Here is a 17,325-nt window from a genome sequence, read left to right on the forward strand (position 1 = left end):
CTCAGTCCCTGGATTCTCAATCCACTCTTTCCTCTAGCTTTAATCCATCCGTGTAACATGATCTTCCAGATGGCAATACTGGGGTTCCGTCAGTACTAGACTGTGCCACTGGCAGCAGTGCCTCGAGTGTCGTCTCAGGTATCCGATTCGGAAACCTTTTCCCTTCCTTCCAGATTTCCTATCGTCGCCTCGATTATACTGCGTTGGTATGAGCTGCTCCCATCGTCAATCCATTCCCCCATCGCCTTAAGTCCCATAGTCGTAGTGGCTGCCTCACACTTAATCTGTATGCCATTGGGTCGGATATCTAGTCTTCAGTGCCCTAGTGGCCGTGGTCTTAATCGCTTCGCCTATATCAAGACAACATGTTCTCTGAACTTGTTGTATGGTCCTAACTTTGCACTTTTTCTCCATAGCAGTCCATCAAGCTACTGAGGCGTAAGTAAGTATTGGTCTAATCACGCTCCTGTGGAGCCAGTGGACTATTCTCGAATTCAGGCCCCATATCGAGCCAACGGCCCCTTTATATAGTTCCCAACATCTGCGAGCCTTCTCAGTACGCTCCTGAATGTGACACTTCCGATTCAGTTACCTATCCAAGATTACACCTAAGTATTTGACCTCGTCAGATATCGAAATCGTCCTATTGAGGAAACGTGGCGTGACAAATTGGCCCACCTTCGTCTTCCCAGTGAACGGGCATATTACTGTCTTCTCTGGGTTAACATCTAGACCCCTGGGTCTAGCCCAGTCATATGCCATATGCAAGACCCTTTAGGCTCTTCTGCATAGCTGGTTCAGATCCTTACTCCTTCGAAGAATTTTAACATCGTCTACATGGCAGACGGGTTCAAATCCCTCCTCAGTCAGCATCCGTAATAGGTTGTCTATGGTGGTCACCCAAAGGAGTGGCGATAGAAGGAGGGAAGTAATTCTTATACCGTTTAAGGAAGACTAAGCATTTGAATGCTTCTTTCGACACTTCAAATACATGTTTAGCCCAACGGACATCACTTTGTGTTTTCATGCCCAGAACATCTGATTGCTCAACATTTATACCGTTGATAGACAAAGATGATCCTAATGGGTCAGCGAATCGTTTGTATGATAAAAAACAGCACTGAGTCTTCCGTGCATTAAAATCTATTCAATTCATTCGACCCCACTCAAAAATGGCCCGCAAATCCTGGCAGAGTGTGTCGTCCAGACTCGGCCTATGGTCGAATGACATAGGTTACAGTCATCCGCAAATGAGTAGATCGGATTCGATGTCTGACTCAACAGATCGTTGATGAAAATAAGAAAAAGAGAAGGAGAAAGGATAGAGCCCTGGGGTACACCAGCGGTCAATTCATTCTCATTGGACGAGAAACCATCTATAACGACTCGTATAGTACGATCTCTGAAAAAGCTGCAAATAAATCGAACGAAGCCATTACCAACACCGAATGCGACAAGCTTTGATAGTAGTGCACCGTACTGGACCCTATTAAATGCCTTGGAGATTTCCAGAGCAAAAACCTTACCCTCTCCATACTGGTGGATTGAGCGACTCCAACGTTCCGACAGAAGTGCCATGAGCTCGCCCGTAGAGCAATTTCTGCGGAACCCATAGTGTTGGTCGCTAAGAAGGCCATTAGACTCTGAATACCTCACAAGTTCATGATTAACAACTTTCTCCATAACCTTGAAGAGTGCTGAGCATATCGCAATTGGCCGGTAAATGGCAGGGTTGATCGCCTCACCCTTCCTGGGTATTAGCTGAACGTTCGAAACCTTCCAATGCGCCGGGAAGACTCCTACACGGTAGGCAAGGTTGCGTAATGGACGAGTAAGTGCCGAAGAACTCTTGCGCTAGTGTTGATATGTAATCCGGGCCCGGGGATGTATTAACATCTAGATTCTCAAGAACCCTTTTTACTTCACGAGTTCGAAAAAATATCTAGGGCATGACGCCAGATACATTTTCGATTGAGGGGAGTGGTTAATTGCTATCCGGCAAATATATCAGCCAACAGGTTAGTCTTATCAATCGGGTCAGTGAACGTTTGATTATCCTTAACATGACTTGGGATAGATGAAGGACTACCTTTTACCCTTTTCACGAACGACCAAAAGCTCCTACTTCCACGTGTAGAAGCAAGAACCTTAGTACGTAGGCGCTGTTCATAAAGAAATTTTTCACGCCTAAGCACTTTGGCACAGGAAGATCTAGCCTGCTTGTGCAGTATTTCAGTGTTGACATTTTTATCCAAGCGCCAGTTCCCGAATGCCACCTCCTGATCTGACAGCATCTCTGTATGTCTGGTTAAACCCATTTCTGTCGTCTGATTTAGCCGTGATTGTCCTAAGTGGAATAAATGACCTCATTCCATTTAAAATTATCTTGTCAATCATTTTAGCAGTAGCATTTGTATCGTCATCTAAATAACAAAGTTTCCAATTAGTATGATGAAAGTATCCATTGAGGTCAGCCCAACGTGCATTTTCGTATAAAAATATTGACCGCTTCGCGACCTGCGAGGAAGCAGTAAGAAGAGAAGAATACGAACGAGTAAGAGCGTGCTAAGTTCGGCCGGGGCGAATCTTATATACCCTCCACCATGGATCGCATTTTTCGAGTTCTATGCGCGGTATCTCTTTTTAGACAAACATAGAATATTGAATATGAACTGTTATGCTATTGGAGCTATATCAAGTTATAGTCCGATTCGGACCATAAATGAATGCTGAACATTGAAAAAGTCATTGTGGAATATTTCAGTTCATTCGGATAAGAATTGCGCCTTGTAGGAGCTCAAGAAGCAAAATCGGGAGATAGGTTTATATGGGACCTGTATTAAGCTATTGATTGATTCAGACTAAATAAGACACTTATGTTGAAGGTCATGAGAGAAGCCGTTGTACAAAATTTCAGCCAAATCGGATAAGAATTGCGCCCTCTAGTGGCTCAAAAAGTCAAGACCTCTGATCGGTTTATATGGCAGCTATATCAGGTTATGGATCGATTTGAACCATTCTTAATATAGTTGTTGGAAGTCATAACAGAACACGTCATGCAAAATTTCAGCCAAATCGGATGGGAATTGCGCGCTCTAGAGGCTCAAGAAGTCAAGACCCAAGATCGGTTTATATGACAGCTATACCAGAATATGAACCGATTTGAATCATACTTAGCACAGTTGTTGGAAGTGATACCAAAACACTACGTGCAAAATTTCAATAAAATCGATTAAGAATTGCGCCCTCTAGAGGCTCAAGAAGTCAAAACCCAAGATCGGTTTATATGGCAGCGATATCAAGACATGGACCGATTTGGCCCATATACAATAGCAACCGACCTACACTAATAAAAAGTATTTGTGCAAAATTTCAAGCGTCTAGCTTTACTCATTCGAAAGATAGCGTGCTTTCGACAGACAGACGGACGGATATGGCTAGATTGACTTAGAATGACATGACGATCAAGAATATACAATACATTCTTTATGGGGTCTTAGACGCATATTTCGAGGTGTTACAAACAGAATGACGAAATTAGTATACTCCCATCCTATGGTGGAGGGTATAAAAAGATGCTGAAACAATGCAGAGATCGGAGTTACCAATGCAGAGGTCGGAGTTACCAAGAGGTGCAAGAATATTAACTTCATACTTTTGAGGATGTGACGTCAAACAAGTAAAAAGGCGTTAAGTTCGGCCGGGCCGAACTTTGGATACCCACCACCTCGGGTATATATGTAAACCACCTTCCATCAAAATCCGGTGAAAATTGCATACCTTATGTCCCATAGCAGTTATATCGAAATAAGTTCCGATTTGGACCAAATACTAATAAGTACAAGTCATTGTTCAATTGTGTATAACAAAATATTGGTCTTTATAGTAGCTATATCTAAAAATAAACCCATCTGAACCATGTACGAAACAAATGTCGAAAAGGCTAATATAAGTCACTGTGTCAAATTTCAGTGTAATCGGATTATAAATGCGCCTTTTATGGGGCCAAGACTTTAAATCGAGAGATCGGTCTATATGGCAGCTATATCCAAATCTTGACCGATCTGGGCCAAATTGACAAAGAATGTCGAAGGGCCTAACAAAACTCACTGTCCCAAATTTCAGCAAAATCGGTTAATAAATGTGGCTTTTATGGGCCTAAGACCCTAAATAGGAGGATCGGTCTATATGGCAGCTATATCCAAATCTGAACCGATCTGGGCCAAATTGACGAAGGATGTCGAAGGGCCTAACATAACTAACTGTCCCAAATTTCAGCGAAATCGGATGATAAATGTGGCTTTTATGGGCCTAAGATCCTAAATCGGCCGATCGGTCTATATGGGGGCTACATCACGATATAGTCCGATATAGTCCATCTTCGAACTTAACCTGCTTATGAACGATAATGGAACCTGTGCAAAATTTCAGCTCAATATCTCTATTTTTAAAGACTGTAGCGTGATTTTAACAGACAGACGGACGGACATGTCTAGATCGTCTTAGATTTTTACCCAGATCAAGAATATATATACTTTATAGGGTCGGAAAAGGTTATTTCGATGTGTTGGAAACGGAATGACAAAATGAATATACCCACATCCTTCGGTGGTGGGTATAAAAAGGTTTAAAGTATTAATTTGGTGCCCTAGAACACATGCGATATGTGTCGGTTCGTTCACTAGATGCGCCAAACCATTACCCAAAATCTCAACGTATTGGGCCTCAGGAGTCGTATGGCTCGAAGGGGAAAGGTGGAGTTGTGGACATTTATATCCCCAGCGACAGCGATTTCACTGCCCGTAAAATCCTCCAAAATATTTGTAATCAAATCAGAAAGTGTGTCAAAGTCGTTCATGGGAATCTCCCTTTCTGAGTTAAGACTTTTATATAGAAATCCGAAGTGCAGTATATGTGTTCCTATTCCGAATTTAAGCCAAAGGGAGTTTAATTCAGGATCCTGTGAGTCCAGGTGTTGCCATCTTTGGGACACTACATCATTACGTACATATACCATGAGGCCTTTGTGCGAAATAAAAAGAAACTGACCCTGGGAGACCCTGGGTACCTTACCAGGTATGTGAAAATCCTGTGGATCAGAATCTTCACGCACCTGGGTCTCACAAAGATGTAGAATGTTAGAACGGTAAAAATAAATATGTCCACGCATCGCAAAGAAATTCGCCTTTAACCCTCGTATATCGGTCGAATGTATTACAGTGGACAAAAATTAGGAGTACGATTTCAGACTGCCACTACGACCTAACCTAACCGAACCGAACTTATGATTTTATTAGCTTTTTCTCCAATTTCTAACACCAAATTTTGAGATGTCTTTTTTCATCCAATATTTTTTGGTTGAAGTTTAATTTTCCCCCTTCTTTCCACCACACAAATTTTCACTCAATCAATGTATGATTGTGTCCAAAATGTCCATAACATGGAAATGTTTTCGCACAGCATTCAATCTTTGTACCAAGAATGTTCGACAAAACAACATTGTAAGCAGATATTGAGGATACAAATCTTTAAGGTCTTCTGGCGCACCCGGAGCCATACGCAATGAACGCATGCAAGACCCCCATTCCTCTTAAAAACGGTTTAAAGAGTAATTAAAGCAAAATAAGTCTAAATTAGAGCTGTGTGTTGTCTAGCTCAACGCTTTGCAAGATTTGTCGGCACCCTACGACATGAAAAAAAAACAGCATTCGCTCTAAATTGGTAGAGCTGCGATTTAATTTCTGTCTTTTTTGTGTTTTTTGGTGTTGTCGTTGTTGTTGTTGTTGCTGCTGCTGTTCTTGGGCCAGTTGTAAGTTAAGCGAAAAGAAAATTGTTAACTAAACGCGTTGTCTCAACCATTGTCGGAACGTCACATCAAACAAGACCATAAATCTTTAAAAGTGGCCAAAGTCAAATCATTTGCATCCTACTCGATAAATTCATATGAAATGCACCAAACCACACACATACATACACACAAAGACATAGCACACACACACACACTCATAAACCAACAAAAGTAAATTCAAATCTAAAGACTATTCATGAATATGGGGACAGTGGTGAGGTTGTGTTTATCGAAAATTAAAAATTCTATAAATTTGACAAAAAGTTCTATAAAAAAATATTTAGAGAAAAATTTTTAAAAAATTTTAATTTATACAAACTTTTTATAAAAATAAAATTTCGACAAAGATTTTTATAGAAATAAAATGCCGAAAATTCTTTATTGTAATTTTCTCCACATTTTACTTTTATAGATTTTTTTTAATATTAGTTGTTTATGTTACAATGAACATAAACCCTGCATTTTCCCTACCTATGTGTCAACCCCTAATATTAATACACAAAACTCCCAAATACCAATAACTTGACGTTTAGTTAGATTTGCCAATCTAACTAAATGCATTTTGCTTTAAAACCATACTTGTCATAATTAGACTTCCGCAAAACTTTACAAGGCAACTGTCTCTTTTCGCTTGTAATCTTTGCACTGGTAAGATCCAACTTTGTAAATAAATCCAAAGTTTTGAATTCCATCCTCACTTGTTTGTTTTTACTCCATTGGTTTTCTTCCTATATAATACTTGGAAATACACTCTCCACTACTTCTTGCGGAGACCATAAAGTCTATCACCAACAACAATTCTTGGACTTTGTGATTGGCTCATGAGACGTTCCTATATCTCCTGCAGATCGATTCCAATTTTGTATACACAATCATTTTATGGTCCAGTCGAACCAGATACACAAACCTGCGTACATATTTGGAGGACTCTCTGGGATTTCAATTCCGCCGTTTCAACTCAACAGCATTGGAAGAAAACAGGTTGGTTAACTTTGCTTTTTTGTGTCCCTAGTCATTCATATAACAAGTGTGATAGAGTGAGTTTGGAAGTCCATGTGCTTAGTTAAGAAAGGGCGAAATACGTCACATGTGCTTTGGGAAATTATATTTATGTAGAAAAGAAAGGAATTATATCTATTTAAAAAGGCTGTGACTACAAAAGGAGAGAGAACGACGTGTTTTTTGAATGCACTGAATAAACTATAAGTCATTTCCGCCACGTGCCATCAAGAACAGATTAAGTCCACAAAACAGTGTTCACGGTAGAAGAATAGAAGGCTGGTTGAAAACTAATAGGTTAATGTCGAATTGCCTGGTGAGTTTCTTGTTTATAACAGTTCAGGACGGCAGAGACCTACTGAAATATGTAATTATTGTTTGCCGAAGCAATTAAAAGTGTGTAAATACGGTGGGCTTATTTTTCTACACGTGATGCCAGAGTTTGTATTTTTAGTCAGTAGCCAATGCGAAAAACATTGTGCACTGTAATATGCAGCATATGTATGCATGAATGTTGTATTTTTTTGCAGCTTTTTATATGTTCCATGACTTTCTCCCCTCCCCCAAATCTTGATATCAATCCATTTGCTTGCATTTTTATTGTAATCGTTCTCATCCCGCCATCTCAGTAGTTTCTAAATTTCCTGTAGCAACAGCACACCAGCTCCCATCCTCCCCTCTACTCCTTTGTACTTAGCACCATACTCCCATCTCACCTACTCCCCGCTCCATATTAGACGTGCACTTCTATTTTATATTGGAATCAATTTCATTGTGTTTCATATTCTCGAGAGTAGGAGAAATAAGAGAATAACTCTCTTTGGATTTATCGTCCCAATTGATTTCTTTTGCTTGGCAGTGGTCTTGCTTCCACTCATTACTTCAGTAGAAACTATATGTCAGTGCGGACAACTCGTACCACAGGGGTACAATTGTTTGATGACACCACTTCTGATCGGTATTACTAGTGCAGGCACATATCACTGTGACATAGATTCCATACGATTGCTGCTTTATATCTTTTCTATAACATCTCTTTGTGACAATTGGTATTGCAATAGACGGGAATGCTATTTACTATTCGAGATGAGTACTTTCCGAAGTAATAGTTCCAACACAGGCTTGGAAGTCCCAACAATATCTTAATCCCATCACCGTTGTGAACTGCCGTGAGGTTGTTTGTAATCGGAGCTCTCATTCTCTTGAGTGGAATTTCAAGCCATACCTCAACCCACATACAGAGAGTCTTCGTTTTTGTTTTGTTTTTCACTGCGCCTTCATTCTCTCATCCATTTCGGGGTCATTGAACTTTGAATATAAATTTCTTGTATCAGCTGTCTTATGACGTCATGACTTTACATAGGCCTGGCGTGTATTCTACAGTGGTTCTTTGTCTAGAAATTCGTAGCGATATTATGAGCTGTTGATATACGTAAGTTCAATTTCCTCGGATGTCCAGATACCAGTATTTGTTTCACATTAAGTAAATGCTGATACTAAATTGAATTAAATTAAATGAAATTATTTGGGTTTTAGGAACTCATTTGGATCGAATTCTAGAAAGGTTTTTTTGGTTGTGGTACATATCGAAGTTTTGCATTTAGTTTCTTCGAAAAGGGTCTCATTGGGAGGTCTATGTTTTCGGACAGGATATTTTTGTCTCCCGGTCTCTAATAGATATTTTTCTATTGGGCTCTTGGGTCATATATATTACGATTTTTGTCCTTCTTTCTATGCTTTGATAGGAGGGTTTTTGCGGTACTCTAAATTCTTGACCCACCAGTCTAGCCCATATTAATCTCGCGCCCATATCACATCGGTCCTTATTGCCACCATGTCTTTGGATAGATTTATACGACTTTCAGATAGACTGGTCGAATTTGAGGCAAATTTGAATGATAAGCGGACCCAATTAACGTCTAGGTTTGTCATTGAGACCCATAAAGACGAAGTCAAAGATATCTGGGAAAGATTAAGGGCCTCATATGAAGAGTGCCTTTCCGACTTCGAAATTGAGGCTGTCGAGGAGGCTCAGACTGATGCTAAGACATCTAAAGGAAACGAAGATATCGCTTCCGAGATAGAGACCGTGAAGTTCAAATTTAGGAATGCTTTTGATACATACTGTCGCTGTGTTGCGCACTTAGGAGAATTGCTTCAGGAGATGCCCGCTCCTCGCACCGATCCCACTTCAATTCCAATTCAACAACCAGGTTTTAAGCTTCCACCCTGTGAGGTCCCAGTCTTCGGCGGTGATTATCCAGCTTGGCCTACCTTCCGAGATATGTTCACCGCTATATGTATTAAGAACCCAAGGCTCACCCCAGTTGAAAGATTGTTCCATCTCAATCAACGAACGAAAGGGGAGCCAAATGACATCGTAAAAAAGGTGCCTTTGACTAACGAGAACTTTTCTATTGCTTGGAAGAACCTGTGTGCCCGATACGAGAACAAAAGAGTCTTAGTGAATATCCAACTAAAGACTCTCTTCAATTTACCTTTGATTCAGACCGAAACGGGTACTGCCCTGAAGAATTTGCAAAGAGATATCAATGGTTGCATTTCTTTGTTGAAGCTCTATGCTATAGATGTTGAGAGTTGGGACCCTATTTTTGTCTTTATATGTTCTAATCGGCTCCCAGATGTTACTCTTACGCTCTGGGAGCAATCTCTTCTTGATAAGACGGTGATACCAAGATGGTCTGATTTTGATTTGTTTTTGACGAATCGTCACCGAACACTTGAATCTGTATCGGAGATCCGCAGAAAGGAGTCAGCTTGCTCCAGTCCAAGGCAAGTGTCCGATAAGTCCAATCCGAGAGATGGTAACAAAGCCATTAAGACGTTTCAGAATAAGGTGACACTGTCGAACTGTCGACTGTGCACAGGTGAAAGCCACGTGATTCGGAAATGTCCTAAATTTCTGGAGATGACTCAGAATCAGAGATTGAATGAGATAAAGAGAAACAATCTCTGCCTCAATTGCTTCTCTAAAGTGCACTCCGTGAAAAATTGCTCAAGCAAGTTTTCCTGTTACAAATGTGGCAAACGCCACAATACGCTACTTCATCGGGAACAAGATTCTACAATTCCTACCCAATCCAACTCGAATATTGCTTCCAATCCTTCGCCATCTCCGAACAATACCAATGCAGTCCATATACAGTCCACTAACACCGGAGGTGGAATTATACAGAGCTGCTTTTCCAGCCAGTCTAAGGCCGTTCTTCTTGGCACAGCTTTGGTCACGGTGTGCCACAATGGTTTGCAGTACCTTGCTAGGGCTTTAGTGGATTCAGGATCTGAGGGCACCTTTGTTTCTGAGAAACTGTTCCATAACCTGAAACTCCCGTTCAAACGGGCCTGTGCTGAGATTTTAGGATTGAACAATACTACTTCCGCTTCCGTCCAAAGGGAATGTTCATTCGTATTAGGTTCGAGTAAAGATGAGAGTTTTCGATTCACTGCGGCGGCACTTGTCGTACCTCATTTGTCAGGGAGGCTTCCGTCAAGAACTATTGACCCTGAATCAATTTCCGACTTGCCAGATATTCCGTTGGCTGATCCTAGGTTCTATGAGAGCTCGAAGATTGATATTTTGATAGGAGGTGATATATTCCCCTTCATTATGCTTCCTGGCGTAAGGCATGGAATTTGCGGTTCATTATTGGCACAGGAAACAGTGTTTGGATGGATCCTTACAGGACCAGTTCCTGCGGAACCCAAACACATATCCAAGATTGTTTCCTATTTTTGCGAAATCTCCTTAAATGAGGAGATTTCACGTTTCTGGGAGGTGGAGGACCTTCCTCGAAAGACATTCCTATCCCCTGCCGATCAATTTTGCGAGGATTTGTACGTTGCAACGACTAAAAGGAACTGCGAAGGGAGGTATATAGTAACCCTTCCGTTCAGGGAAGAGTTCCAAAGGGAGACAGTTTTGGGTCCTTCCAGAAATAGTGCCTTGGCACAGTTTCATCGGAATGAAGCCCGGCTTATTCGAAATCCACACTTCAAGGCAGAGTATGACAAAGTCCTTTTAGATTACATTTCCTTAGGGCATATGACTGAGGTATTTCCCCGAGACGAATCTGATTGTTCCAGACATTATTATCTGCCACATCACGCCGTAGTGAAACCGGATAGTACGACTACGAAGGTCCGGGTAGTCTTCAATGCTTCTTCTCCTACATCTAGAGGTTCTAGTTTGAACGAGGTTTTACACGCTGGTCCTGTGCTGCAACAGGACCTCGTCGTGCTTATACTGCGGTGGAGATTTTATCGCTACGTCTTTAATGGAGACATAACGAAAATGTATAGACAGATTTTGGTCACTCCCGAGCAACGACCATATCAACGTATACTATTTCGGCAGAATCCTGATGGGCATATTCGAGAGTTCGAACTCAATACTGTGACCTTTGGGGTCAATTGCGCCCCTTTTTTGGCAATTCGAACTATTAGGCAATTGGCAGACGATATACGTTCATTATACCCACTTGGGTCTGAAATCCTACGAAATTCCATGTATGTTGACGACGCTTTGGCGGGTGCCCACAGTATTCAGGACGCTATTGACTCCAGAATCCAGTTAATGAAGGCTTTGCAATCGGCGGGGTTCTCTATGAGAAAATGGACCTCTAATTCGAGAGAAATCCTCTCAGATCTTCCATCTGATCAGCTTCTTTATGAAGATTTCCTTGAGTTCGATAATCGCTCTACAACGAAGACGTTAGGGATACGTTGGAATGCATCATTGGATGCATTCTTCTTTACTGCAACGCCATTTCCTAGCAACTGCAGGTATACAAAGAGGGAAGTGCTTTCACAGATCTCCAGGCTTTTTGATCCGGCCGGCTGGCTTGCTCCATGTGTTGTGACGGCCAAACTGATAATGCAGAACATTTGGGCTGAAGGTACCAAATGGGATGACGAGATTTCTCCAGAGTCATTACCTAGATGGAAGTCGTTTCAGCACGCCTATCCCTCTATTAATAACATACAGGTTCCAAGATGGGTCGGTTTTAGTCCACAGTGTACCGTTCAGTTCCATGGTTTCAGTGACGCTTCGGAAAAGGCGTACGCTGCTGCTATCTATGTCCGTATAAGTGATGGCCAGTCCAATTTCGTCCATTTAGTTTCATGTAAAACTAAGGTGGCACCACTGAAGTCTATCTCAATTCCTAGACTCGAGCTATGTGGGGCTACACTTTTATCAGAAATGCTGGATCATTTGATTCCAGAGCTACCGATTCAGAATTATACAATTTTCTGCTGGACCGATTCGACGATTGTTTTGTCGTGGCTGGCAAAACCTCCAAGTTGTTGGTCTACATTTGTAGCCAACAGAGTATCGAAGATCACTCAGGTCGTGAGCCCATCAAACTGGTATCATGTGAGGTCAGAGCACAATCCTGCTGACTTGGCAAGCCGCGGTGCCCACCCAGAGGAGATTGCGACCAACCAGATGTGGTGGCATGGTCCTCCATGGTTGAGTGACCCTGGGGAGAGCTGGCCAACTCTTGAAGATTATCCGAAGGACACGATTGAAATCGAAAGAAAGAGTGTGCAAGTGCATTTTTCCTACTTCAGCCAATTTGAAGATGTCCTCGAAAGATTTTCCTCATTTGCAAGGGCAGTCCGAGTTATGGCATATGTTTATCGTTTTTTCTACCGCACTCATCCAAATTTTAGGTCTAGTTTCAACCGAAAGGACAAGAACATATACACTTCCGAGGTTAAACTAGTTCGAAATCGACTTATTTTGATGACGCAGAAGGCCTTTTTCCCAAACGAATATCTAGCCCTATCTTCTAAGAAACAGATTCCTTCTGGAAGTTCCATTTTGAATTTGAATCCATTCCTTGATGTGGAGGGCATCATAAGAATAAGCGGTAGACTTGTCTCATCTCCAGCTTTGTCCTATGACGAGAAACACCCAATCATCCTTCCGTATAATTGTCAATACTCTCGGTTGTTGGTGAAATTCATTCATGAGATTTCGATTCACGGAGGTAATCAACTAGTCCTTAGGCTTATTCGTTCACAATTCTGGATTGTAAGAGCTAAGAACTTGATAAAGACTACGATCAATAAGTGTAAGCCATGCATTGTGTACAAGCACAGACTTCAGGAGCAAATAATGTCCGCATTGCCCCCCGAAAGATCCGAATTTTCTAGACCATTCACCCACACAGGGGTGGATTTTGCAGGACCCTTTGACATAAAGTATTATGCCGGCCGATCCTGCCGCATTACTAAAGGGTACGCTTGCTTGTTCGTATGCTTTTCTACGAAAGCAATTCACCTCGAAGGAACATCAGATCTATCCACTAATACGTTCCTAGCTGCATTTGACAGATTTGTTTCCAGAAGAGGTTGTCCTCTCCACATCCATTCTGATAACGGTACCAATTTCGTGGGTGCCTCGAAAGTTATTGCCAAGAATTTCTTCCTGACCACCCAGCAAGCTGTCGAGTCCAACTATGCCCATCAGAATATTTCATGGCATTTTATTCCACCTGGAGCCCCGCACATGGGGGGACTATGGGAAGCTGGGGTAAAAAGTTTCAAGTCCCACTTTCGTAAAATGGCTGGGAATTTCAAGCATACATTTGAAGAATTTCAAACATTACTCTCCAGAATCGAGGCTTGCTTAAACTCCCGCCCATTATGTCCTCTATCCGAAGATCCATCCATTCTTTCCGCACTTACTCCGGGTCATTTCTTGATAGGGGCTCCTATCTTAACGCCAATAGATCCAAATATTCAGGAATCTCCTAGGTCACTTATCAATAGATGGCAGCGTTTGAAAGTTATTCACCAACACTTTTGTACTCGTTGGAAAGAGGAGTACCTCAAAGAGTTACATAAACGAAATAAGTGGAAAAAGCCCTCCGAAAACTTAAGTGAGAATATGTTGGTCGTAGTAAAAGAAGAAAATATGCCACCTAACGCCTGGCGATTAGGAAGAGTCATAAAAGTTCATCCTGGCAATGATGGTCGCGTCCGTGTAGCCGACCTTTTAACAGAGAAAGGCGCTATTACAAGACCAATTACCAAACTCGTGGTTATAAACAGCGATCCATCTTCCTGATTCCTTTTTCGTTCACATGCCTATTTACTTTAAAAATATACAACATGACGACAACATAATCGATTATGATTTATCTTAGCTCAATATGCGTGACCATCCAAAACCAAATCACTCATCGACGAAAGGAAACCGATCATATGTGTGTAGAGTATGCAGACACCCCCATGCATTACGTAAGTGTAAGAGATTCCTAGAGATGAATACCACCAAGCGCCTCCAGGTTGTGGATATGTATGGGTACTGTAAGAACTGCCTAGCTCACACCCACTCTCAAGGGAGATGTTTTACCACAACTGGGTGTCGATACTGTCATCAAAAACACCATTCTTTACTCCATCTACATCCCAGGCTTCAGCAAGATAGTGAGGCACTGCATAGACATAGACAAAGCACAGAATCTACACATCAGAACCGTTCCTCGAGATCACGATCAAATAATCCAAATCCAATTCCACACAAGTCCAAACCGGAAATTAAATCTGCTTCTGGGTCCCAAGCTAAATCATCCACTGTATCCTTGTCGACAATCCTCAAACAAAATATAATTACTTTGCTACCCACAGCAATTGTCCAAATAAAATTCTCTAAGGAAATTATTAAAGTCCGATGTATTTTGGATTCCGGGTCTAAATACAGTCGTATATCTATGAAAATCGTCAATCAGCTACGGCTAAATACATATAGCCTTAATGAGGAAACCGCTTGTCCAATCACATTAACATCCGTATATGATCCCGATATAAATTTCGAAGTTACTCTCCGTGTAAGCAGCCGTATCTCCATCCATACGCCAGAAAGGTCATTGCCCAGTTCCTACAAAACAAACTTTAATAATGTTATGCTGGCCGATGCTAAATTCTACAGGTCTTCTCCTGTTGACATCATCTTGGGTGTAGACATTTACTCACGCGTTATTTGTGAGGGCATCTTAAGCCGGCCAGGTTTACCGACTGCACAAAACACTATTTTTGGGTGGGCTATCTATGGTAATTGCTCGATTTGAATACACTCTAGTCCGAAATATCCAAGACTCACTCTTAACCATTAAAGTCTTATTGCATTTTGAAACTAATGACACAAGGACATTTAGCAAAGTATTAACCACCTATTCTGAATATATAAACCTATTATTAATCTCATACCCCTATCAATCTATATATACTATTAGATTCTTAGTACATAATATTGTATATAACTAATGAAGAATTGAATTTGTATAAATGAATTAACTGAAGGCAAGTCTAAGTATGTCATGCATGTGGAGAAATTTTATTGCAGGATACTGCAAGAGGGGGCGGAATGTTTATGTTACAATGAACATAAACCCTGCATTTTCCCTACCTATGTGTCAACCCCTAATATTAATACACAAAACTCCCAAATACCAATAACTTGACGTTTAGTTAGATTTGCCAATCTAACTAAATGCATTTTGCTTTAAAACCATACTTGTCATAATTAGACTTCCGCAAAACTTTACAAGGCAACTGTCTCTTTTCGCTTGTAATCTTTGCACTGGTAAGATCCAACTTTGTAAATAAATCCAAAGTTTTGAATTCCATCCTCACTTGTTTGTTTTTACTCCATTGGTTTTCTTCCTATATAATACTTGGAAATACACTCTCCACTACTTCTTGCGGAGACCATAAAGTCTATCACCAACAACAATTCTTGGACTTTGTGATTGGCTCATGAGACGTTCCTATATCTCCTGCAGATCGATTCCAATTTTGTATACACAATCAAGTTTTACAGAAATTTAAATCAAAATTTTATTTTTGTGGAAAATTCAATTTGCTATTATAATTTCAATAAAATTCTATAAATGAAAAACAAACATTTTGTAAAGTGAAAACTTTGTTAAAATTTTCCCAAATTTTCCATGAAAATAAAATTTTAAAAACTTTTTCTAAAAAAATAAAATTAAAAAAAAAGTAAGAGCGTGCTAAGTTCGGCCGGGCCGAATCTTATATACCCTCCACCTTGGATCGCATTTGTCGAGTTCTATGCGCGGTATCTCTTTATACCCTGCACCACCACTGTGGTACAGGGTATTATAGATTTGTGCATTTGTTTGCAACGCTAAGAAGGAGAAGAGCTAGATCCATTGATAGGTATACCTATTGACTCAGAATCACTTTCTGATTCGATTTAGCCATGTCCGTCTGTGAGTCCATGTATTCTTGTAATCAGAGTGCATGTCGTATTTGTTGTCCGATTGTCACGAAATTTTGCACATATCACATTTTTGGCCCAAGGACAAACGATATTGATTTTGAAAAAAATCGGTTCAGATTTAGATATAGCTCTCATATATATATTTTTCATCCGATATGGCTTTTTTAGAGCCACAATTTTCGTCCGATCTTCACAAAATTTGGCATTGGGTATTTTATTTGAGGTCTACATATGTTTGCGAAATTTGATCAAAATCGGTTCAGATTTAGATATAGCTCCTATGTATATCTTTCATCCGACGTGGACTTTTATGGTTGTAGAAGCAACAGTTTTAGTCCGATCTTTAAAATACTTTGCACGAGGTGTTTTATTTGACGTCCTAATATGTGTAGAAAATTTCATGAAAATCGGTCCATATTTAGATATAGTTCCCATATATATCTTTCATCCGATATGGCCGTTTAAGGCTGTAGAAGCCACAATTTTTTACCGATCTTTACAAAATTTGGCATGGGGTGTTTTATTTGCCGTCTCCATGTGTGTGCAAAATTTCATAAAAATCGGTTCAGATTTAGATATAGCTCCCATATATATGTATCGCCCGATTTGCACTTAAATGGCCATAGTAGCTACAATTTTCAACCGATCTGTACAAAATTTGGCACGGACTGTTATGTTACTGCACTTAATATATCTGAAAAATTTAATAAAAATCGATTGAGGTTTCGATATAGCTCCCATATATATCTTTCATCCGATTTGATCTATTAAAGCTGTAGAAGCCACAATTTTGGTCCGATCCTTACCAAATTTGGCGTGGAGTCGTTTATTTAAAGTCTCTTTGTATATGCAATATTTCATAAAAATCGGTTCAGATTTAGATATAGCTCTTATATACATCTTTCATCCGATTTGGCTTTTTAAGGCTGTAAAAGCCACAATTTTGGTCCGATCTTTACAAAATTTGGCATGAGGTGCTTTATTTGACGTCTACATATGTGTGCAAAATTTCATAAAAATTGTTTTCGATTTAGATATAGCTACCATATATATAATTCATCCGATATGGCCTTTTAAGGCTGTAGAATCTAAAATTTTTGTCCGATTTTACATGAGACGTTTAAATTGACATTCCGAGTTGTGCGCAAAATTTCATTAAAATCATTCCTAATTTAGATATAGCTCCAATGTGTATATTTCATCC

The 17,325-nt window shown here is 40.4% G+C and overlaps 1 protein-coding gene across 1 annotated transcript; it reads left to right on the plus strand.

Moving 5' to 3' along the window:
• Nucleotides 1-8,681: 8,681 nt before the first annotated feature.
• LOC131994644 (uncharacterized) lies at nucleotides 8,682-13,943 on the plus strand. Its single transcript, XM_059361414.1, has one exon. The coding sequence runs from the start codon at nucleotides 8,682-8,684 to the stop codon at nucleotides 13,941-13,943; it is 5,262 nt and encodes a 1,753-aa protein (XP_059217397.1).
• Nucleotides 13,944-17,325: the final 3,382 nt, after the last annotated feature.

The sequence above is a fragment of the Stomoxys calcitrans genome, chromosome 2 (assembly GCF_963082655.1).
Source record: "Stomoxys calcitrans chromosome 2, idStoCalc2.1, whole genome shotgun sequence".
Taxonomy (NCBI): Eukaryota; Metazoa; Arthropoda; class Insecta; order Diptera; family Muscidae; genus Stomoxys; species Stomoxys calcitrans.

Coding starts and splice junctions, on each gene's coding strand:
- LOC131994644 (XM_059361414.1), top strand. CDS start 8,682: ATGTCTTTGGATAGATTTATACGACTTTCAGATAGACTGGTCGAATTT.